The following is a 24,759-nucleotide window of genomic DNA, read 5'->3' on the forward strand; positions in this document are numbered from 1 at the left end:
TATTTTTTTGAGCAGTGTAGTAAGATGCTACATTATGCTCAATAGTGGTGTCCGCTTAAAAACAAAGAATTCATGAACCAGAAATTGCAGGTAAACTTAGACCAGCTGTTAATAGATGTTTATACCTGTTAATAAATCTCATCCTCAAATTCAACACTGCCACTAAAGTACCTTAACTCTCAATAATTGTTCTTTGATCATTTCAATCAATAAAATTGATGTTGTATGCTAGTATATGTATCTCTGCATATACTGTGTTTACAAATTCCCTGCATCTTCGTAATTCTCAGTAGTATGCATGAAAATGAAATACATTTCAAAATCCAGGCACTCACTTTGATTGCATTAAGCAAAACATATATATATTTTTAAGGAGTTGCACAAATTGCAGCAGCCAAAAGAGATTTATAGTTCTTATTTTTTTTGTACAGTACCAGTAGATGTAAATTTACATTTACATTTTAGTCATTTAGCAGACGCTCTTATCCAGAGCGACTTACAGTAGTGAATGCATACATTTCATACAATTTCATACATTTTTTTTTTTTTTTTCCTGTGCTGGCCCCCCGTGGGAATCGAACCCACAACCCTGGTGTTGCAAACACCATGCTCTACCAACTGAGCTACAGTTACATAAAAATACATATTTCTTAAGAAAAGCATGTATAAGGAAGAGTATTCAAGCTCACTGGAATGGCTTTGGATATGTAAATAGAGAAATGTAAATACCAACTTTGTTCTTCAAATGCAAAAGGACACAATGGCAAAACAATAGATTAAATATATTTTCTTTATATTTCTTCTAGTTTTCAAACCATAAAAACAACTTGAATTCTAAAAGTCATCATGCGAAGAAAAAAACTAAAATGATACCATAAAGGTTGTAATACATGACTTAAGTGCAGCGTTATAGTAGCAGTCAGTTCGTACCCAGAGGACTGACATCTGCAGCTGTTTCAGGTGGCTGTAAACAAGAGTAAACTGCAACCCCCCCGAGAAACATCATACATCCACCTCAATCCCACCTACCTAGCATCTTCGCCCATTGCTCCACTCTCCCACACTCTCACTGCAACAGTTCGCTATTTTTGGTGGGGGTGGTGGTCTTAGCCTCCCCAGAGTCAGACACGTTGATGGGGCTATCCCTGGAGAAGACCTCGGTGGACTCCCTCCACAAGCAGTCTGCAATGGTCTTGAAGGTGTGGTTGCCACACTTGGGCCTTATCTTTTGTGAGGCATTGTTGACGATCTGCCGACTGTTGGATGTGGCAATCTTGATCTTGAGCGCGGCATCCACCCTGTCCACCACCGTATAGGTGCCGATGCTGCCATCCTCAAAGCCAATGATGATGTTGAGCGCTCGCTGGGACAGGCAGAGGAAGGTGGGCGTCTTGTAGAGGGAGCATGTCCCGATGCTCTTTCCGTCTGCCAGACGCATCACGATCAGGTTGGACACCACGCCCGCCTCGTCATCCTCATCACTGTTCCGGAAGGAGACATAGACCAGGTAGCGCCCGTCCCTCGACAGCTTCTGCCGCCAGATGATACCGGCGGCGTGGACAAGCCTCAGCTTCCCGCTATGAAGATCCAACACGTTAATGTTCTCGTCACCTTTGGAGATGATGCCCAGTTTACCATTTGGTGAAATTTGGAACTCCTCCAGATTTTTTAGGAAGTTAGTAGGCAGCTGGACCCGTCTGCAGACAGACTCATCTGCCACACTCCATATAAACACAGTCTCTGTAGATGTGATGAATACAACAAAGTCTGGGCAGTCGGGAATGAGTTTGAAGTTGATAATGCTAATGCCATCGTCACAGACAAACTTCTTGGAAATACTGCCTGACCAGAGGCTAACAGCGAGCAGCTTGTTTTTGGTGATCCCCACTAGGAAGGTGTTTGCAGTGGTGATCAGTGCATTCTGTAGGGTCACCAGGATGTTGCACACCTTGTGTCCAGTGGCCAGCCTCCAGACTCGGGAGCAGTTCTGTTCGCAGAGAGAAACCACAAACTGGTCATTGTGTGTTATCAGGAGCTGAGATATCTTCTGTCCGTTGATGCGAAAGATGTTTTCGCCAGTGGCCGTCTGCCAGATGTACTGGCTGCACTTGTCATCCGATGTCACCATGAGATCCCCAGAGGATGTCAGGACACAGTTTTCCACCAAGCCCTCATGCTTGAAGACAGTCTCTATGAAGCCTGTGCTGAAGTTCCACTTGTGGATGGCTTCAGAGCCGTCCATGGTGAACACAAAGTCCTCCCTGCCAGAAAGCTGTAAACTCTGGATCCTCTTGCCTGTTTTGTCGATGTTGGACATGGCTGTAATGATGTCAATGTCCCAGACTGATAGCACTCCACTGCTGGCCACAGACAGGAGCAGGTTGTGGTGGATGGATTTGATGAGTTTGATGATGGCCCCAGAGATCTCAATCAGGCTGGCCATGCACTGCCCACTGTCCCTCCTCCACACAAATATGGATGACGTGTTCTCCATGGAGGCCACAATACTTTGGCCATTTTTTGAGAGGACTGCAGCCACGAATCGCTCAGCATGCTTGGCCTTGAACTTCTCTGCCATCTTCCACAACTTGGTGTCCAGGACCTCAATGCTCTTGTCTTTACAGATGAGGATGGAGCGCTGGTCTTCTGACAGCTCAATGCCTACAACCTCATTCTCATCACCCCGGCAGTCATAATCTTCCATCAGTCTGGGGTTGGTGATCTCTTTGGTGTTCCACACCGACAGGCTCCCCTCATTATCGATCATCACCATCTGGTGACTGGTGTCCAGGACCAAGATGGACTTGACAAATCCCCCGGAGAACTCCGACGTGACCGTAGCTAGCTTGTCCCCAGTCCCCAGATGGAAGATGGACATGGTGTTGAGGTACTGACCACAGAAGGCGTACATTCCATCCGGGGAGCATTGGACACAGGTGACCTCATACCAGCAGTGGAACTGGTAGAGGGGCCAGCCGTAGAGCAGATCGATGACATTGACATCTTTACTGGCCTCTAGCCAGGCCAAGGCATGATGGCTGGACAGGGTGAACCCATTGATGAAGGCCACCCCTCCTGTGATACCACAGTGCTTGGAGCTCTTGATGTCCACTTCGGACAGCAAGCAAGACTTATGGTTGTCATATATGAGTAGCGTGTTCTTGGTGGTTGCCACAACCAGGTACTTCTCATCGCTGGTTAACCTGATTCCCAGGACAACTGAATGGGCCGTGTCTATCTGCCGGAGGAGCTGCCTGCTCTCCACATCCCATGTGCTCACAGACCCATCCTCCAGGGCCACAAGTACGATGTTGGGGGCTAGGGTGGGCAGGATCTCCACGATCTGCATGTAGTTGGAGCACAGCGGCAGCCTTTCAGGGCTGTAGGTGACATCCATGGAGGAGTGGAGGGGCACAATGGAGCAGTATTTGGGGCCGTCCTTGTCGCATTCCAGGAGGAGGTGTTGGAGCTTGGGTAAAGAGGTGACCACAGGGAGGAGCCTCTGCTGCAGCTCTGCGGACAGGGACGCCGGGTTCTTCATCACTTTGATCTTGATGCTGCGCAGCATGGTGGCCAAAAACTTGAGTTCTTTCTCCTGGGAGTAGTTGTAGGCTACATCTATGTCGGTCAGTGCCTTCTCAAACTGCCCTATCTTGATCATTGTGTAGAGCCAGCTGAAGTTCATGATAACACCGTACATGAGGTCGTCCATGCGGCCGCTCTGAGTTAGATGGTAGAGGAGCTCCGTCATCTTCCTGTGGTTGACAAAGAAGATATCAGGCTCCAGGAGGTTGCACTGGAACACCCAGGGCTGCTCGGGGGTCTGCCTGTCATATGAGTACTTCTCGGCGGATGCTTCTTTGTGGGACGGCTGCTGGGAGTGTGGATTCTTGTGTTGGGAGATGTTAAGCGAGGCAAAGTGGTTGTTGTCACAGTGGAAGATCTTTTTCCTGCCTCCCGACCATGCCCCCAGGAAGTATTCGGCCAGGAGGCTGTGCATCTGGTGCACATCCTCCTCATTGCTAAGATACAGCTTCTGGGCGATGAGTTGCAGGTGTCTGTTGGCCCACACCATCAGGGTAACATTATGCACCTGCCTTTCCAGCAGGTAACCCTCCAGTTCCTCTTTCAGCCTCGCCACCAGGTCATAAGAGATCCTCAGCGGGTTTTTTAGATTTGAACTCACCATGATATCTCCCAACACACTGTTATCCAATGACAGAATATCTTCCAGCTCTACCTCCGTTAACCCCACATTGGCCATGGTGATGTATCCCAGCGCCCTGAACACGAACCGCTGCCCCAGCTTGTTCTCCACAGAGTAGAAGAGCTGCTCGATGCTCTCGTGCACTGTGGAGCACAGTGACCGGTCGTCCACATCCTTGTGCGAGCGCCAATGCACCACCTCCTGGTAAATGAGGTTGACAAACATTGGAAGCGTGCACTTGGCCAGAGCTTCATTGACGTAGATCTGCTGTCCCGAAGTCACCTTTCTCTTCAACCCCAGCAGCTGCTGCTTCAGTATCTGACTACAGGCCTTACGGTCTCGCTGCACCAGCTCTACGTAGCGCCCTTCATCATGAATCAAACAGCGGAGCTTCTGGAGGATTCCGTGTTTGTTGGGTAAAGTGGAGACCACGATGCGGACAGTGTGAGGCAGGTGGGTGGGGAGCCACCACAGCTTGCGGGCCTCGTCGGCCTCCGAGAGCTGCTCCAGGGCATCCAAGATGATGACCAGGGGCCGATGGAAAGAGGGCTCCCCCAGCAGGTTGACTAGCAGCTCCCTCATCTCCTGGATCTTGTTCGGCAAGAAGTGGATCAGGCAACGGTAGTTGATGGCTATCTGCTCACAGATGCTCTGGAGGAGGGTGCGCAGGTTTGTGGCGAACTCGGAGGAGCCCACAAAGCGGACAATGACAACCGGGTCTGTCTCAGGGCCCATCTCCGTCTGGAGCCACGTGTAGGCCTGGAAACAACAAAGAGAGAGAAAATAGATTTTGTAACTTTCCCAAGGTTGGGTGTCTTTCATGAAAGAGCTCTGTGACACACCACAGAGAAATAACAGAGACCAGACCATGTTTTCAATAATGGATTGCATTTATAAAAACAGTTTTCAATGTCTCAAAACATCTCAAAGTGCTCTCCATTTTGAGGAAATGGTTATCTAACTTGAGAAAGGACTTTTGTGAAAGGAGTAACTACACTGCTCAAAAAAATAAAGGGAACACAAACAACACAATGTAACTCCAAGTCAATCACACTTCTGTGAAATCAAACTGTCCACTTAGGAAGCAACACTGATTGACAATACATTTCACATGCTGTTGTGCAAATGGAATAGACAACAGGTGGAAATTATAGGCAATTAGCAAGACACCCCCAATAAAGGAGTGGTTCTGCAGGTGGTAACCACAGACCACTTCTCAGTTCCTATGCTTCCTGGCTGATGTTTTGGACACTTTTGAATGCTGGCGGTGCTTTCACTCTAGTGGTAGCATGAGACGGAGTCTACAACCCACAACCCAACCCAGTGGCTCAGGTAGTGTAGCTCATCCAGGATGGCACATCAATGTGAGCTGTGGCAAGAAGATTTGCTGTGTCTGTCAGCGTAGTGTCCAGAGCATGGAGGCGCTACCAGGAGACAGGCCAGTACATCAGGAGACGTGGAGGAGGCCGTAGGAGGGCAACAACCCAGCAGCAGCTACCTCCGCCTTTGTGCAAGGAGGAGCAGGAGGAGCACTGCCAGAGCCCTGCAAAATAACCTCCAGCAGGCCACAAATGTGCATGTGTCTGCTCAAACGGTCAGAAACAGACTCCATGAGGGTGGTATGAGGGCCCGACGTCCACAGGTGGGGGTTGTGCTTACAGCCCAACACCGTGCAGGACGTTTGGCATTTGCCAGAGAACACCAAGATTGGCAAATTTGCCACTGGCGCCCTGTGCTCTTCACAGATGAAAGCAGGTTCACACTGAGCACATGTGACAGAGTCTGGAGACGCCGTGGAGAACGTTCTGCTGCCTGCAACATCCTCCAGCATGACCGGTTTGGCGGTGGGTCAGTCATGGTGTGGGGTGGCATTTCTTTGGGGGGCCGCACAGCCCTCCATGTGCTCCCCAGAGGTAGCCTGACTGCCATTAGGTACCGAGATGAGATCCTCAGACCCCTTGTGAGACCATATGCTGGTGCGGTTGGCCCTGGGTTCCTCCTAATGCAAGACAATGCTAGACCTCATGTGGCTGGAGTGTGTCAGCAGTTCCTGCAAGAGGAAGGCATTGATGCTATGGACTGGCCCGCCCGTTCCCCAGACCTGAATCCAACTGAGCACATCTGGGACATCATGTCTCATTCCATCCACCAACGCCACGTTGCACCACAGACTGTCCAGGAGTTGGCGGATGCTTTAGTCCAGGTCTGGGAGGAGATCCCTCAGGAGACCATCCGCCACCTCATCAGGAGCATGCCCAGGCATTGTAGGGAGGTCATACAGGCACGTGGAGGCCACACACACTACTGAGCCTCATTTTGACTTATTTTAAGGACATTACATCAAAGTTGGATCAGCCTGTAGTGTGGTTTTCCACTTTAATTTTGAGTGTGACTCCAAATCCAGACCTCCATGGGTTGATAAATTGGATTTCCATTTATTATTTTTGTGTGATTTTGTTGTCAGCACATTCAACTATGTAAAGAAAAAAGTATTTAATAAGATTTTTTCTTTCATTCAGATCTAGGATGTGTTGTTTAAGTGTTCCCTTTATTTTTTTGAGCAGTATATTTATCATTGAAATAAAACTTAAAAGATCTGAAATATTTGGAGAAGAAAATATCCCAAAATTCTAAACAGTTTCAGATAATTCCCTATTATGGCAGAAAATGTTGGATCATGACAGGATAGTTTTTTACTAGGATCTCAACGTATGGTGGCATGGAGATAATCAGAACAGATGGATAATATTGAGGTGATGGCCTATGGAATGTTGTCCCACTCCTCTTCAATGGCTGTGAGAAATTTCTGGATATTGGCAGGAACTGGAAAAGCTGTCGTACACTTTGATCCACCGCATCCAAAACTTACTCAATAGGTGACATATCTGGTGAGTATGCAGGCCATGGAAGAATTGGGACATTTTCATCTTACAGGAATTGTATACAGATCCTTGCGGCATGCGGCTGTGCATTATCATGCTGAAATATGTGATGTGATGGTGACGAATGATAATGGGCCTCAGGATTTTGTCATGGTATCTCTGTGCATTCAAATTGCCATGCATTTGTGTTTGATGTCCGTAGCTTATGCCTTCCTATGCCATAACCCACCGCCACCATGGGGCATTCTGTTTACAACACTGACATCAGCAAATCGCTTGCCCACTCAACGCAATACTGCCTTCTTCTCAGTATAGTTGAAACCGCGATTCATCCATAAAGAGCACACTTCTCCAACATGCGAGTGGCCATCAAAGGTGAGCATTTTCCGACTGGAGTTGGTTACGACTCCAAATTGCAATCATGCCAAGACCCTGGTGAGGACGACAAGCACGCAGATGAGCTTCCCTGAGACGGTTTCTGACAGTTTGTGCAGAAATTATTTGATTGTGCAAGCCCACGTTGGAGGCACCTTATGGTAGAGAAATTAACATTTCATTATTTGGCAACAGGTAAGGTGGATATTCCTGCAGTCAGCATGCCAATTGCACGCTCCCCCAAAACTTGACACATCTGTGGCATTGTATTGTGTGACAAAACTGCACATTTTAGTGTGGCCTTTTATTGTCCCCAGCACAAGATGCACCTGTATAATGATTATTCCATTTAATCAGCTTCTTGGTATGCCAGAAATGTCAGGTGAATGGATTATCTTGGCAAAGGAGAAATGCTCACTAACAAGGATGTAAACAAATTTGTGCCAAACATTTTTGAGAAATGACCTTTTGGGGCCTTTGGAAAATGTCTGGGATCTTTTATTTCAGCTCATGATACATGGGACCAACACTTTACATGTTGTGAATAAATTAAGAATTTTTTGCAGAATTGCCAGAATATTACCAGCTTATTGAAACAATCTGAATTTCTCATGCTTTTTAACATTAAATAAGAATGACAGAAAGTGTGTGACTCGCAGCATGGATATAATAAAGTAAAACAAAAAGATAAAGAAAAAAATTGGTATATGTGAAGGAGCTTTGTGTTTTAAAACTCCAACCAATATCTGCGATGTAAAGTGACCCTCGCCGTAAAATGTTCTCGAGGAGACACATAGAAATCTATAAGAAATCAAGATAATGGCATTAATTTACCAAATAATTAATATCCGGTTATCTTGCAGACAGATTAGAGGGGTGGTGTTATGGGACCGTCAGATTACTTTCTGATCAAGTCATATGAAAAACAAACCGATTTTAGATATTCAAGTTTTGTCCGCCTTATGAATATTGAAGATTTTGTTCTACCTTTTTTTTCTTCAGTACAACTGATAATATCACAAAATGATGTCTGAGCCCCTGGTGGGAAAAGTAATGACATTATGAATATGTAAACCAACGTCAGAGAGACAGTGATAAATGTTGTGGTATTTCTACGACTTATGGCTCTGTCAACAAGAACAACTCTCTAAAGACAAAGAAATCATGGCTTGTGGATTAGTGCACAAAATATTAGCTCTGTTATCCTCTTGACGGTCGCCTAGGATAGGGGGCGCTACAGCGATTTTAGAAAAAAATTCGTGCCCATTTTAAACGGCCTCCTACTCAAACTCAGAATCTAGGATATGCATATAATTAATACTTGTGGATAGAAAACACCCTAAAGTTTCTAAAACTGTTTGAATGGTGTCTGTGAGTATAACAGAACTCATATGGCAGTCAACACCCCGAGACAGATCGTAACAGGAAGTGGAATTCTGAATTGCGGACTCAACTTCATCACTTTGCCTATAAATCACACCATGAGCAATGGTTCATTGAGCGTTTCCTATTACTTCCACTAGATGTCCCCAGTCTTTACAAAGTGGTTTGAGTCTCCTACTGTGAAAACTGACAGAATGAGAGGCTGTGGAAAGTGGTCACATGAGGAGGGCCATCACCATTATGACGCCGGCGCCCCTGGCTACCCTCCCCTTTCGAAACGTTTAGAAAGACAATGCAATCGTCCCCCTTGAATGTTATTGGAGCTCTGGTTGAAAAAGGCCCTAAAGATTTATGTTATACAACGTTTGACATGTTTGAACGAACCTAAATAAAATAAAAAATGCATTTTGTTGAAAGAGGAGTCCTGCGCACAACGGCACTTTTGGAGCAGCCTTCAGAACGCGCTAACAAGAACAAGCTATTGGAACATAAAGGATTAACTTTTTCGAACGAAAATACATTTGTTGTGGACCTGGAATTCCTGGAAGTGCCTTCTGATGAAGATAATCAAAGGTAAGGGATTATTGACAATAGTATGTAAAATGGGCTTGGTGGGACGTAATCGTCCCACCTACGTAACAGCCAGTGTAATCCAGTGGCGCGATTTTCAAATACCTTAAAAATCCTATTACTTCAATTTCTCAAACATATGACTATTTTACAGCTATTTAAAGACAAGACTCTCGTTAATCTAACCACACTGTCCGATTTCAAAAAGGCTTTACAACGAAAGCAAAACATTAGATTATGTCAGCAGAGTACCCAGCCAGAAATAATCAGACACCCATTTTTCAAGCTAGCATATAATGTCACAAAAACCCAGAAGACAGCTAAATGCAGCACTAACCTTTGATGATCTTCATCAGATGACAACCCTAGGACATTATGTTATACAATACATGCATGTTTTGTTCAATCAAGTTCATTTTTATATCAAAAAACAGCTTTTTACATTAGCATGTGACATTCAGAACTAGCATACCCCCCGCAAACTTCCGGGGAATTTATTAACAATTTACTAAATTACTCACGATAAACGTTCACAAAAAGCATAACAATTATTTTAAGAATTATAGATACAGAACTCCTCTATGCACTCGATATGTCCAATTTTAAAATAGCTTTTTGGTGAAAGCACATTTTGCAATATTCTAAGTACATAGCCCAGCCATCACGGGCTAGCTATTTAGACACCCGGCAAGTTTAGCCTTCAACAAAATCAGATTTACTATAACAAAAATGTTATTACCTTTGTTGTCTTCGTCAGAATGCACTCCCAGGACTTCTACTTCAATAACAAATGTTGGTTTGGTCCCAAATAATCCATCGTTATATCCAAATAGCGGCGTTTTGTTCGTGCGTTCCAGACACTATCCTAAAGGGTAAATCAGGGTTACGAGCATGGCGCAATTCTTGACAAAAAATGTCTAAATATTCCATTACCATACTTCGAAGCATGTCAACCGCTGTTTAAAATCAATTTTTATGCAATTTATCTCGTAAAAAAGCGATAATATTCCGACCGGGAATCTCCTTTTCGGTAAACAGAGGAAAAAACACAAAGACGGGGGCGGCCAGTGCACGCGCCTAAGCCCACAGTCCCTTGATCGGCCACTTGACAAAGGCGATAATGTGTTTCAGCCTGGGGCTGGAATGACGACATTCAGGTTTTTCCCGGGCTCTGAGAGCCTATTGGAGCCGTGGGAAGTGTCACGTTACCGCGGAGATCCTTTGTTTTGGAATGAGATGTCAAAGAAAGACAATAAATGGTCAGACAGGCCACTTCCTGTAAAGGAATCTCTCAGGTTTTGACCTGCCATTTGAGTTCTGTTATACTCACAGACACCATTCAAACCGTTTTAGAAACTTTGGAGTGTTTTCTATCCAAAGCCAATAATTATATGCATATTCTAGTTACTGGGCAGGAGTAGTAACCAGATTAAATCGGGTACGTTTTTTATCCAGCCGTGTCAATACTGCCCCCTAGCCCTAACAGGTTTTAATTCCAGAAATTAACGAAGGCCCCCTGCTGTGATTCCTAGAATCATTCAACATAATTTGACACTTTCGGAGCAGTTCTTGAGGCTCTGAGATAAGCTACAGAAGTGTGGGTGTGTGAGAGTGTGTGAGAGAGCCAATGTGTGTGTGTGTGCGTGTGTGTGCCTGTATGTGGGACAAATATGTATGTGCATATGTGAGTTGGTTTGTGTATCTCTGTGTGTGTGACGTGTGTGAGCAAATATGTGAGCACGTGTGTGTGTGGAGTGCATGGCAACTCCAAGGAGTGTACGGCAGGTCTCAGAGCGCATCATGGCAGAATTAGCGGTAGTGACTAAAATTTGTGAGTCTGCTCAGGGCGATATGCTGTGTCAACAGACCCATCATTCCATACCTGCCTCCATTCCCCCATCACTCCTCTTATCCAAAAACACAGACCACCTCCCCACTCATCCTGGCAATGTATAACTCCTGAAGGCCACAGAAGCAGCAAGACAAAGCAAATAAAGAAAAACAGGGGCATCCCACTTTAATATCTAGCACTGATCTCTATGACAACTGCTGGAGTTATGTATTTGAAGCAACGATCTGAACAATCTATTTCACCTATGATAAATTATTTGTCAACCGTGATATATTAGAGGTGAAATAATCTTACTGTGTGTGTACACAACTATGATAGTGTAGCCTACCACAGTCCTGTAACTCCTATCATCCCTCTCCTCTCCACCGTTGTTCTGTCTCAATCTATAAACAGCATGTTTCATCCCTGTCTCCGCAGCACTCATCTTGCCTGCCTTTCAGTGAATTTTGAGAGAAATATTTAACACAACGGAGCAGCAGAATGACACTGTGAGAGTTTGGCTTTGTGCCCAAATATGTGTGGCTTAGTCAAGCGTTGCTCCGTGCCTGTATTTCATAAAGTAAATCACTTTATCTTACAAGAAGGAAATTTCATGGCATCCATTATAAAGGTTGAAGAGAGAAGCAGGGTAGAGCCCCCCCCGGGTGACTGCACTGTGGGCTCCCTGCAACATGACCCTAATGGGCCCGACTGGCTGGGCAGCCAGATGGCCCAGCAACAGACAGGCCAGTGAGTGAACACTGACTTGACACACACACACACGTATGGGCACACAGGCATACAGGCACATATCCATGCATACACAAACATAGGACTCATATGTAGCAAACAAACACATACAGATGGATAATGCATGTGTAGTGAGCACACGCACACACTTGCATACTCTCGCACACAGAAGGAGGCACTCACACAGATGGACACACTCACATGGACAAACACAGAGAGAATGAATGACTGTTGTGCTAGCTAAAGCCATCGTTTTATTTCTTAATCAACATTTATCTAAACCAGGAAGTCCCATTAAGTCCCAAAGACCAAAAGTCACCTCCCCACAGTACATTGGCATGACTCTCACCTGTTTGGCCACCTCCGCTAGCAACAGTGTCTTCCCCGTGCATGGCCCGCCGTAAACAACCAGAGGGCTCATCCTACTCTCCTTAGATGGTAGCAGATACTCCTGCACCAGGTCCAGTGTCTCACTCTTATAATCGTAGAACGCAGAGAAGTTCTTACACAGGGACAGGTGCTGGAGGATCTCATCATACAGGGGGTCCGTCTCTGTGTCAAAGTTCTGCTGGACCGTGGCCTGGATGATGTCCACCATATCCTCGTAGAACTGTTTACACAAGCCTTCGACGTAGTGGCTCTCCACCTCCTGGGAGTAGCCTAGCTTCATGTCGCAGTGTGTCACAGAGGAGTAGACGCGGAGGTTTGACGAGGCCACCAATGTTGGGATAAACTCATCCCGCACTTTTAAGAGACGTTCGTAGGCTTCCTGGTTACGCATGACACGGTCCTCAGCGACGACGATGTCCATGTACTTGGCCATCTCCTGGAGCTTGGCATGTCGGTCGAAGTTGGAGATCTTGCGGATGTAGCAGACACACTTCTTGAGGAAAGCTGGCGTTTGTTTGCCCAAGGCGAAGTCCAGTTCATCCTCCAAGGCTGAAAAATGGGAGAAAAACAAACATACAATCAATCAATTCAAAGTTTGAAAGTTTTGTCCATAAAGAAATTTGCTATATAATGTTTCTGAGGAGTTAGGCTAACCTTGTGCTTCCAATGCCATTATATAAAACCCACGGATGATTTGGAGTCCTAATATTGGTCAAAGTTATTTGAAAATGTGTTCCTGAAGTAGCCAGGCTACTAACATGCCTACCCCTTTTCTAACCTCTATGGGCTAGGTGGTCCCACCTACTCAACAGCCAGTGTAATCCCGTGGCGCGATATTCAAATACCTTAGAAATGCTATTACTTCAATTTCTCAAACATATGACTATTTTACACCATTTTAAAGACAAGACTCTCGTTAATCTAACCACACTGTCCGATTTCAAAAAGGCTTTACAACGAAAGCAAAACATTAGATTATGTCAGCAGAGTACCCAGCCAGAAATAATCAGACACCCATTTTTCAAGCTAGCATATAATGTCACATAAACCCAACCCACAGCTAAATGCAGCACTAACCTTTGATGATCTTCATCAGATGACAATCCTAGGACATTATGTTATACAATACATGCATGTTTTGTTCAATCAAGTTCATATTTCTATCAAAAACCAGCTTTTTACATTAGCATGTGACTAGCATGTGACTAGCATTCCCACCGAACACTTCCGGTGAATTTACTAAATTACTCACGATAAACGTTCACAAAAAACATAACAATTATTTTAAGAATTATAGATACGGAACTCCAGAACTCCTATGTCCGATTTTAAAATAGCTTTTCGGTGAAAGCACATTTTGCAATATTCTGAGTAAAAATTATCAAAGACTCCAGCCACCCTAGTCATAGATTGCTCTCTCTGCTACCACATGGCAAGTGGTACCGGAGCGCCAAGTCTAGATCCAAAAGGCTTCTTAACCTGTTGGGTCTAGGGGGCAGCATTTGCACGTCTGGATAAAAAAAATGTACCCGATTTAATCTGGTTACTAATCCTACCCAGTAACTAGAATATGCATATACTTATTATATATGGATAGAAAACACTCTAAAGTTTCCAAAACTGTTTGAATGGTGTCTGTGAGTATAACAGAACTCATTTGGCAGGCAAAACCCTGAGACATTTTCTGACAGGAAGTGGATACCTGATGTGTTGTATTGACTTTAAAGCTATCCCATTGAAAGACACAGGGGTTTAGGAATATTTTGGCACTTCCTATTGCTTCCACTAGATGTCACCAGCCTTTACAAAGTGTTTTGAGTCTTCTGGAGGGAGATCTGACCGAACAAGAGCCATGGAACGGTGATGTCCCATTAGACACCTGGCGCGCTACTTCATGTTGGGTACCCTCGTTCCAATACGTTATAAAAGGCTATGCATTCGTCCACCTTGAATATTATTCATGTTCTGGTTAAAAAAGGCCCTAATGATTTATGCTATACAACGTTTGACATGTTTGAACGAACGGAAATATATTTTTTCCCCTCGTTCATGACGAGAAGTCCGGCTGGCTTACATCATGTGCTAACGAGACGGAGATTTTTGGACATAAATGATGAGCTTTTTTGAACAAAACTACATTCGTTATGGACCTGTGATACCTGGAAGTGACATCTGATGAAGAGAATCAAAGGTAATGGATTATTTACATAGTATTTTCGATTTTAGATCTCCCCAACATGACGTCTAGTCTGTATCGCAACGCGTATTTTTCTGGGCACAGTGCTCAGATTATTGCAAAGTGTGATTTCCCAGTAAGGTTATTTTTAAATCTGGCAAGTTGATTGCGTTCAAAAGATGTAAATCTATAATTCTTTAAATGACAATATAATATTTTAACAATGTTTTCTAATTTTAATTATTTAATTTCTGACGCTGACTTGACTGCCGGTTATTGGAGGGAAACGATTTCCTCAACATCAATGCCATAGTAAAACGCTGTTTTTGTATATAAATATGAACTTGATAGAACTAAAAATGCATGCATTGTCTAACATAATGTCCTAGGAGTGTCATCTGATGGAGATTGTAAAAGGTTAGTGTATCATTTTAGCTGGTTTTATGGTTTTGGTGACCCTGTCTTTGACTTGACAAAACATTACACACAACTCTTGTAAATGTACTGTCCTAACATACTCTAAATTTATGCTTTCGCCGTAAAACCTTTTTGAAATCGTAAAACGTGGTTAGATTAAGGAGATGTTTATCTTTCAAATGGTGTAACATAGTTGTATTTTTGAAAAATTTGAATTTTGACATTTATTTGGATTCAAATTTGCCGCTCTTGAAATGCACCTGCTGTTGATGGAGTGCACCACAGGTGGCACGCTAGCGTCCCACCTAGCCCCAAGAGGTTAACAGCTCCTACCCCCAATTCATAAGACTCCTGAACAGCTAATCAAAGGCTATCCAGACCCCTCTTTTATGCTGCTGCTACTCTCTGTTTATTATCTATGCATGGTCACTTTAACTCCTGGGCGAAAAATCCTATCGCCATTAGCATAACATTTTTTTTTTTTTTTCAAATATAGGACTATGTTATATCGTTTTATAGATACACCTCTCCTGAATCGAACCACGTTGTCCGATTTCAAAAAGGCTTTACAGCAAAAGCAAAACATTAGATTATGTTAGAGGAGTATATCATAAAAGTAGCCACATTGCCATTTTCCGACCAACCACATGCATCACAAATAACCAAAAAACAGCTAAATGCAGCTAAATGCAGCTAAATGCACCTTTGACAATCTTCATCAGATGACACTCCTAGGACATCATGTTACACAATACATGCATTCTTTTGTTCGATAAAGTTCATATTTATATATAAAAACAGCATTTTACATCGGCGCGTGACGTTGACTAACTATTTTCCCTCAAATGCATCCGGTGAAACAGCGCTACAATTTACTAAATTACTATTCGAAAACATTTTTAAAATGTAATATTGTCATTCAAAGATTTATAGATGAATATCTCTTGAAAGCACCTGTAATGCCAGATTTAAAAATAACTTTACTGGGTAATCACACTTTGCGATAAAAGGGGATGCGATACTCAGAAAAATAGGCTACCGTTACAGGTCAGCGCCATCTTGGAACAATCACATATCAAATCTACTCTTGTATACTATTGTCAATAATCCCTTACCTTTGATTATCTTCTTCAGAAGGCACTTCCAGGAATCCCAGGTCCACAACAAATGTATTTTCGTTCGAAAAAGTTAATCCTTTATGTTCCAATAGCTTGTTCTTGTTAGCGCGTTCTGAAGGCTGCTCCAAAAGTGCCGTCGTGCGCAGGACTCCTCTTTCAACAAAATGCATTTTTTTTTATTTAGGTTCGTTCAAACATGTCAAACGTTGTATAACATAAATCTTTAGGGCCTTTTTCAACCAGAGCTCCAATAAGATTCAAGGGGGACGATTGCATTGTCTTTCTAAACGTTTCGAAAGGGGAGGGTAGCCAGGGGCGCCGGCGTCATAATGGTGATGGCCCTCCTCATGTGACCACTTTCCACAGCCTCTCATTCTGTCAGTTTTCACAGTAGGAGACTCAAACCACTTTGTAAAGACTGGGGACATCTAGTGGAAGTAATAGGAAGTGCTCAATGAACCATTGCTCACGGTGTGATTTACAGGCAAAGTGATGAAGTTGAGTCCGCAATTCAGAATTCCACTTCCTGTTACGATCGGTCTCGGGGTTTTGACTGCCATATGAGTTCTGTTATACTCACAGACACCATTCAAACAGTTTTAGAAACTTTAGGGTGTTTTCTATCCACAAGTATTAATTATATGCATATCCTAGCTTCTGAGTTTGAGTAGGAGGCCGTTTAAAATGGGCACGAATTGTTTTCAAAAATCACTGTAGCGCCCCCTATCCTAGGCGACCGTCAAGAGGTTAAATCATTGTTGGATACTTAAGGATAGGGGGCAGTATTGACAATTTCGGAATAAATATGTGCCCATATTATACTGCCTCCTACTCAAACTCAGAAGCTAGGATATGCATGTTATTAGTAGATTTGCATAGAAACCACTCTGAAGTTTCTAAAACCGATTGAAAGGTGTAACAGAACTCATATGGCAAGCAAAAACCTGAGAGAAATCCTACCAGGAAGTGGAAATCTGGATGCATGGGCTCTCTTCACATTGTTTCCTATTGAATACACAGTGACGTAGTCAAAATTGTGCACTTCCTATGGCTTCCACTAGATGTCAACAGTCTTTACAAAGTTGTTTGAAGCGTCTACGATGAACAGAGACCGAATGAGAAGGAGGGGAACTTGTTGAGGCAGAGAATGACATCACTTCTTAGAGCGCGTTCATGAGGATGGATCCTCCCGTTCCAAAACCTTTTTCAAGACACAGGAACCGTCCGGTTGAAATATTACTGAATCTTCACGTTCTGAAGGCCCTAAAGATTGATGTTTTACAATGTTTGACATGTTTGAACGAACGTAAATATAACATTTTTTTACTTTTCGTCGCGATGTCGTCCGCGCGCTTTCTACATTTGGAGTAGCTTACTGAACGCGCTAACAACAAGGAGTTATTTGGACATAAATTATGGACTTTATCAAACAAAACAACATTTGTGTGGACCTGGGATTCCTGGAAGTGCCTTCTGTTGAAGATCATCAAAGGTAAGGGAATATTTCTAATGCAAATTATGATTTTAGATGACTCCAAGATGGCGGCTATCTGTACAGCCTAGTGTATTTTTCTGAGCTCAGTACTCAGATTATTGCAAAGAGTGCTTCTCGTGAAGCTTTTTTGAAATCTTTCATAGCGTTTGCATAAACGAGATGTTCATCTATAATTCTTTGAATGACAGTTTAATTTTGTATTAACGTTTATGACAAGTATTTTTGTAAATTGTGGCGCTGATTCACCGGCAGTATTTGAGGGAAAATATTTTCTGAACGTCACGCGCCGATGTAAAATGCTGTTTTTATATATAAATATGAACTTTATCGAACAAAAAATTCATGTATTGTGTAACATGATGTCCTAGGAGTGTTATCTGATGAAGATCGTCAAAGGTTAGTTCTGCATTTAGCTGTGTTTTGGGTATTTGTGATGCATGCTAGTTGCTTGGAAAATGGCTTTGTGGTTATTTTTGTCGATGTACTCTCCTAACATAATCTAATGTTTTGCTTTCGCTGTAAAGCCTTTTTGAAATCGGACAACGTGGTTTGATTCAGGAGAAGTGTATCTATAAAATGGTGTAAAATAGTCCTATGTTTCAGAAATAGAAATGATTAGATTTGGTTTTGAATATGGCCCTCTGATTTTTTCACTGGCTGTTGATCCCGCTAACGGGATCCGTGCGGCAAGAGGTTTTAAGGGCTTGTAAAGTAAGCATTTCACTGTAAGATCTACACCTGTTGTATTCATGTGACAAATAAGATTTGATTTGGTAATTAGGTCAAATGACTTTGTGTGAATTTGTAATGTCCACAGCGTATATGGCTCAGCAGGGGAAAATAGTTAGAAACAACTTCGAAACTCCACATATATTAATTAAAAATTAGGCTGCCACGAGCAGTGTTGCTGCTTTCTCTCTAGGTACAAATACCTGGCCTACAAAGAAACCCAGCGGGAACCCATGATGCCAAGTTCCCACAAAACTCAAGAAACCTTGCACAGTACATCAGTCAAAAAAGCTACAGAGAGATACCAGAGAAACACCTTGCAGATACCTGGAATATACTTATTTTTATCTCATCCTCAAAATGGATGATATTTTTAAAAGTTATATTTGTAAGTTTTATTTTACTAGGCAAGTCAGTTAAGAACAATATCTTATTTACAATGACGACCTACCCCCCCAGAAGATGCTGGACCAATTGTGCACTGCCTGTCACGATCGTTATATAAATAATCGGACCAAGGCCCAGCGTGAGTAGAGTTCCACATTTAATTGATCGTGAAACTTCAAAAAGAAATAACGAACGTCAAAATTGGTAGCGCACATAGGCACTAACACAAAACAATATCCCACATTGCAGGTGGGAAAAGGAACACACTAAGTATGATCCCCAATTAGAGGCAACGATTATCAGCTGCCTCCAATTGGGAACCATACACCAACATAGAAACACAATCCCTAGAACCCCCCTAGTCATGCCCGGACCTAAAACACCATAGAGAACCCCGAGGGCTCTCTATGGTCAGGGCGTGACAGTACCCACCCACAAAGGTGCGGACTCCGACCGCAAAACCTGAAAATAGATGGGGAGGGTTAGGGTTGGCAACTAGCGTCGGTGGCGGTTCCGGTGCGGGACGTAGCACCCGCTCAGACCACGGATCCGGCCATGAAGCCGGGCTGAACGCCGTGCGTGGACTGGGCACTGGCACAGAGGAAGGCTCCGGCCATGGAGCGGGACTGGACGCCGTGCCTGGACTGGGCACCGGTGCAAAGGAAGGCTCCGGCCATGGAGCAGGACTGGACGCCGTGCCTGGACTGGGCACAGGCGCAGGGGAAGGCTCCCGCCATGGAGCGGGACTGGACGCCATGCCTGGACTGGGCACCGGCGCAGAGGAAGGCTCCGGCCATGGCACTGGCGCAGGAAGGTCCGGGCCGTGGACCGTCACTGGAAGCTCCGGGCTGTGGACCATCACTGGAAGCTCTGAACTGTGAACCGTCGCTGGAAGCTCTGGACTGTGAACCGTCGGTGGAGGTTCCAGGGCTGTAGACCGTCGCTGGAGACTCCGGACTGTACACACGCACTGGTGGATGAGTGCGGGGAGCCGGCACAGGACGTACCGGGCTGGGGAGGCGCACTGGATACCTGGTGCGTGGAGCCGGCACAGGTTGCACCGGGCTGATGACACACTCTTCAGGGTGAATGCGGGGAGCCGGCACAGGATGAACCGGCTGGGGAGGCGCACTGGAGGCCTGGTGCGTGGAGCCGGCACAGGTTTCACAGGACTGATGACAGGCTCTTCAGGGCGTGTGCGGGGAGCTGGCACAGGACGTACCGGGCTGGGAAGGCGCACTGGAAGCCTGGTGCGTGGAGCCGGCACAGGTTTCACAGGACTGATGACACGCTCCTCAGGGTGAGTGCGGGAAGCCGGCACAGGACGTACCGGGCTGGGAAGGCGCACTGGAAGCCTGGTGCGTGGAGCCGGCACAGGTTTCACCGGACTGATGACACGCTCCTCAGGGTGAGTGCGGTAAGCCGGCACAGGACGTACCGGGCTGGGAAGGCGCACTGGAGGCCTGGTGCGTGGAGCCGGCACAGGTTTCAACCAAGTTCCACATATTATTGATTGTGAAACTTCAAAAAAACAACAAAGAAGAAATAAAATACATAGCGCACATAGGTACTAAAACAATATCCCACATCGCAGGTGGGAAAAGGAACACACTAAGTATGATCCCCAATTAGAGGCAACAATTATCAGCTGCCTCCAATTGGGAACCATACACATACACCAACAAAGAAACACAATACCTAGAACCCTCCATAGTCATGCCTTGACCTAAAACACCATAGAGAACTGGACGCCGTCAGGGCGTGACACCGCCCTATGGTACTCCCAATCACGGCCGGTTGTGATACAGCCTGGAATCAAACCAGGGTCTGTAGTGACGCATCAAGCACTGAGATGCAGTGCCTTAAACTGCTGCGCCACTCGGGAGCCCCCCAAAATGATAGTGCCCAATTAGATCAGTGCTTATTAGACTAGCCCAAATAGAGTGACTTTTAGTCCAATTAGACCCAATTTGGAAGACTTTTGGAGCACTCTAGGGCATACATGCTTTAAATTGTAAACACAGAGGGTGACAATGAATATTCAGATACGTCTGTTTAGGGTTATATCTGGGCTGTATAAGAAGGCTTATCTGTATTTTTCTTTAAACCGAAGACGCTCTGATAGTACATTCGCATTGGCTCATGAAGAAAACTGATTGCTAGCATGAAATAATCATAATAATTAATTACTTAACTGATTTAACTAAAGCCTGAGAACTACTCTCCCAGTTAAATGTTCTCGGCACAATTAATGGACCCACAAACATATATTGGTTATACAGTATACCTCAATTAACATTATTATGTAAGCAAGAGAACACCACAGAACTGAATAACACAAGATACAACACCCAGTAGAAGAAGAAGAAGAAGGAAAAAGCTAAGAAGAAAACAGACGAAGAAGAACATTGAATAAACACAGAAGAAGGAGAAGAAGAGAAGACAGGAGTAGCCTACATACCAGAGCAGAGGAATTTCTTGGCTTGAGGGGGCTTCATGGTGCCCTTCTCCTGGAGCTGCAGGACAGACCTACGGAAGATCCTCTTGATCTCGTCAGACACGTTCCTCCACGCCTTGTCGTTCTTCATCTTGGCTGTACTACTCGACTCCATCTGTAGAAGAGAGGGAGAGAAAGGGAGTTTTTAATATTGAAATTGGCACACCGTTCCGCTTTTTTGAACATACACTATACAGAAGTATATGGACACATCTTCAAATTGGTGGATTCGGCTATTTCAGCCACACTCGTTACTGACAGGTGTATAAAATCGAGCACACAGCCATGCAATCTCCATAGACAAACATTGACAGTAGAATGGCTTTACTGAAGAGCTCAGTGACTTTCAACGTGGCACTATAATAAGAGTCCACCTTTCCAACAAGACAGTTTGTCAAATTTCGGCCCTGTTAGAGCTGCCCCGGTCAACTGTAAGTGCTGTTATTGTGAATTGGAAACGTTGCCACATTCACAGCCACACACTCGGTTGCCACATTCACTACCGAGTTCCAAACTGCCTCTTGAAGCAACGTCATCACAAGAACTGTTCGTCAAGATCTTCATGAAAAGGGTTTCCATGGCCTAGCAGCCGCACACAAGCCTAATATCACCATGTGCAATGGCAAGTGTCGGCTGGAGTGGTGTAAAGCTAGCTGACTCTGAAGCAGTGGAAACGCGTTGTCTGGAGTGATGAATCACGCTTCACCATCTGGCAGTTCGACGGACGAATCTGGGTTTGTCAGATGCCAGGAGGACGGCTACTTGCCTGAATGTATAGTTCCAACTGAAATTTGGTGGAGGAGGAATCATGGTTTGGGGCTGTTTTTTGTGGTTCGGCTAGGCCCCTTAGTTCCAGTGAAGGGAAATCTTAACAGTACAGCATACAATGACATTTTAGACGATTCTGTGCTTCCAACTTTGTGGCAAAAGTTTAGGGAAAGACCTGTCCTGTTTCAGCATGACAATGCCCCCGTGCACAAAGTGAAGTCCATACAGAAATGGTTTGTTGAGATCGGTGTGGAAGAACTTGACTGGCCTGCACAGAGCCCTGACCTCAACTCCATAGAACACCTTTGGGATGAATTGGAAAGAGAACCAGGCCTAATCGCCCAACATAAGTGCCTGACCTCACTAATGCTCTTGTGGCTGAATAGAAGCAAGTCCCCGCAGCAATGTTCCAACATCTAGTGGAATGCCTTCCCAGAAGAGTCAACGCTGTTATAGCAGCAAAGGGGGGACCAACTCCATATTAATTCCCATACATTTGGAATGAGATGTTCGATGTGCAGTTGTCCACATACTCCTTGTTATGTAGTGTATATAGTAGATTAAAGAATACATAGCTATCTCAATTGGTAAGCTATTGATGTTGGTTTTGGATGATAGTTTTAACAAAGCCAGAGACCTATAGAAGTTAGCAAAAGGAAGAAAGTTGAGTTGGTAAATAGTAGAAACTGTTGGAGTTGTTTTGGTCCACGGCAAACCGATGCAAAGTAGTGCATTATCTCCACAAGCTGAACTGGACCACAGAGACACACTATAGTGGAAATGCAATCTATACCTGCTGATCCTATTGTGTTTGTTTTTGTGTGGAGAGAGGAAGTCAATGATATTCATGAGAGAAGATTCCAGGACGCCAACCCTGCTGTTTTTCTCATTTCCCTCCAACCTCCATCCAAGAGGAAGAGCTGCATTGAGTGACAAAAGCCATATGTTTAGCTAGCTTTCACAGCATGCTAACCTAGCACACAGTGACACAGGCACTAACATTTAGTTAGACAAAGCAGCTGTAGTTACATGGTGACTGTTACACAGGTATACACAAACGTTTAGCTAGCCACTACAGCATATGTAATATGCTTACCTTAAAACTAACTTGCCTAGCACTGTAGTTAAATGGATAGGTGGATATCTGCAGATATGTTTACTGGTAGTCCCAACTCACAGTAAGATTACCAAGCTTTTGAGTCTTTTAAGAAAATAAAGGGGGCATCTTTATTGCTCTCATAAACTTTCCACGAGGCCAACAAATTCTAATGGGGGCAGAAAGTTGAAGTTTAAAATTTTGTATAAAAAAAGGGTTGATAGTTGTTGACAAATGACTTTTACTAGCTAATTTTACTGCTGCTTTAAAAAGCTTTTTGTGACTGTGAACCCAAGGACATGTGTTCAAGCATAACAGTTGGCTTAGACAAAAACACAACAGAAAAGTTCTCTATTCCAATGTGAATATGATACTGAAGAAAGTTTTGGCTGTCCGTAAGGATGTTTCAGTATCTTGGGTAAGTCTAAACTGAGACCTACTCAGTTAGTCTTTGCCATGATCAAAGTGAAACTGGCCACGGCCCACTCAACTACCGTTCCAGAACAACTGGGTTAGGATCTTGGCATAACGTTCTATTGGTTTATGGTCGAAGGGTTCAGGGTTCATCTTACTGAGTTTTTGTAGTTCAGGCTTTGGGTTTAAAGTAGTAGGGTTTGGTGTGGCAGGGTTTGAGGTAGAATGGTTCAAATGTTACTGAGTTCTGGTAGTTCTTCAACATCTGGGCTTTGGGTTTGAGGTAGTAGGCTGGTGGCACGGCATTCTCGTCTCGGCAGTACCACTCCTCCAGGATGTGTGTGTCTAGCCCTGCCTCCACCGCCGCATCCAGGATCATCTCAAACTCTGGAGCTTCCACTTCCCCTGGAACGCGGATACTGCCATACTTCTCCCCCACCAGCCCCTATGAGTAAGGAAAGAACAAGGAATGAGGGTAGGAGGAAAGAAAGATGGAGAGAGGTAGAACGGTCATCATCATCACCACTTGACTGTCTATTATCATTGGGTTCAAGGTTCATAGTTAGTCTCAAAGATACTCCGAGATTGAGTGTATGATTATGACTTTCTGCACAGCCTTTTGCCTTGAAGTGCTTATTGTGTGAAGGCATCCAGGCAAACAGGGAGACAATGACGGTATTTCATTAGTGTGTCTTGTGTGTACCGGTCTGCTCTGTCACCCGAGGCTTGGAGTTCATCATTTTTTCTGTTTTCTTTTCTTCCTTTTAGAATGTGAATTCACAGTACACGGCTAGACTGAAAGGCAAACAACTGGGCAAAGTAAATGGTCATGGCGAAGTGCTGAGTGTATCAGCAATTGCTTTTGCTATTAATTTGTCTGTGGTCTTTGTCAGTGTGTGGGTAGCTGCTTTGAATGTAAATTAATTGTATGGAATGGAATAATGGAGTATGGATATGCCTGTTGGTACAGAGTGGAAGACAGCTTGGTGATTAAGAGCATTGGGCCAGTAACCGAAGATTAAAGGTGTACTGTTGTCATGTATAGCATAATCTTCATCATTATCATCTTCAACAGCAACACCGCCATTATCACGATCATCACCATGGTCTCCCTATAATAGTATGGCCAGGGATACAAAAGTATTTAAAGCCACAATGCTCACACATGCTTGATAGAATAAAAATGTTTTATTTAATCTTACTTTCTTTGCCTATCACACTGAAAGAATCTGCACTAGCTCATTCTCTTTCTTATCACACAGAACCACACTTCT

At 44.3% G+C, this 24,759-nt stretch overlaps 1 protein-coding gene across 1 annotated transcript; it reads right to left on the minus strand.

The window, feature by feature from the left end:
- Window positions 1-816: 816 nt before the first annotated feature.
- LOC106577465 (NACHT and WD repeat domain-containing protein 2-like) lies at window positions 817-24,225 on the minus strand. Its single transcript, XM_014155477.3, has 5 exons — window positions 24,205-24,225; window positions 23,727-23,930; window positions 21,172-21,322; window positions 12,348-12,937; window positions 817-4,966 (listed from the first exon to the last, which is right to left on the minus strand). Exons 1-5 carry the CDS (start codon window positions 24,223-24,225, stop codon window positions 1,067-1,069), a joined length of 4,866 nt encoding a protein of 1,621 aa, XP_014010952.3. The 3' UTR covers window positions 817-1,066.
- Window positions 24,226-24,759: the final 534 nt, after the last annotated feature.

This window comes from Salmo salar, chromosome 18, assembly GCF_965601325.2.
Source record: "Salmo salar chromosome 18, fSalSal1, whole genome shotgun sequence".
NCBI lineage: Eukaryota > Metazoa > Chordata > Actinopteri > Salmoniformes > Salmonidae > Salmo > Salmo salar.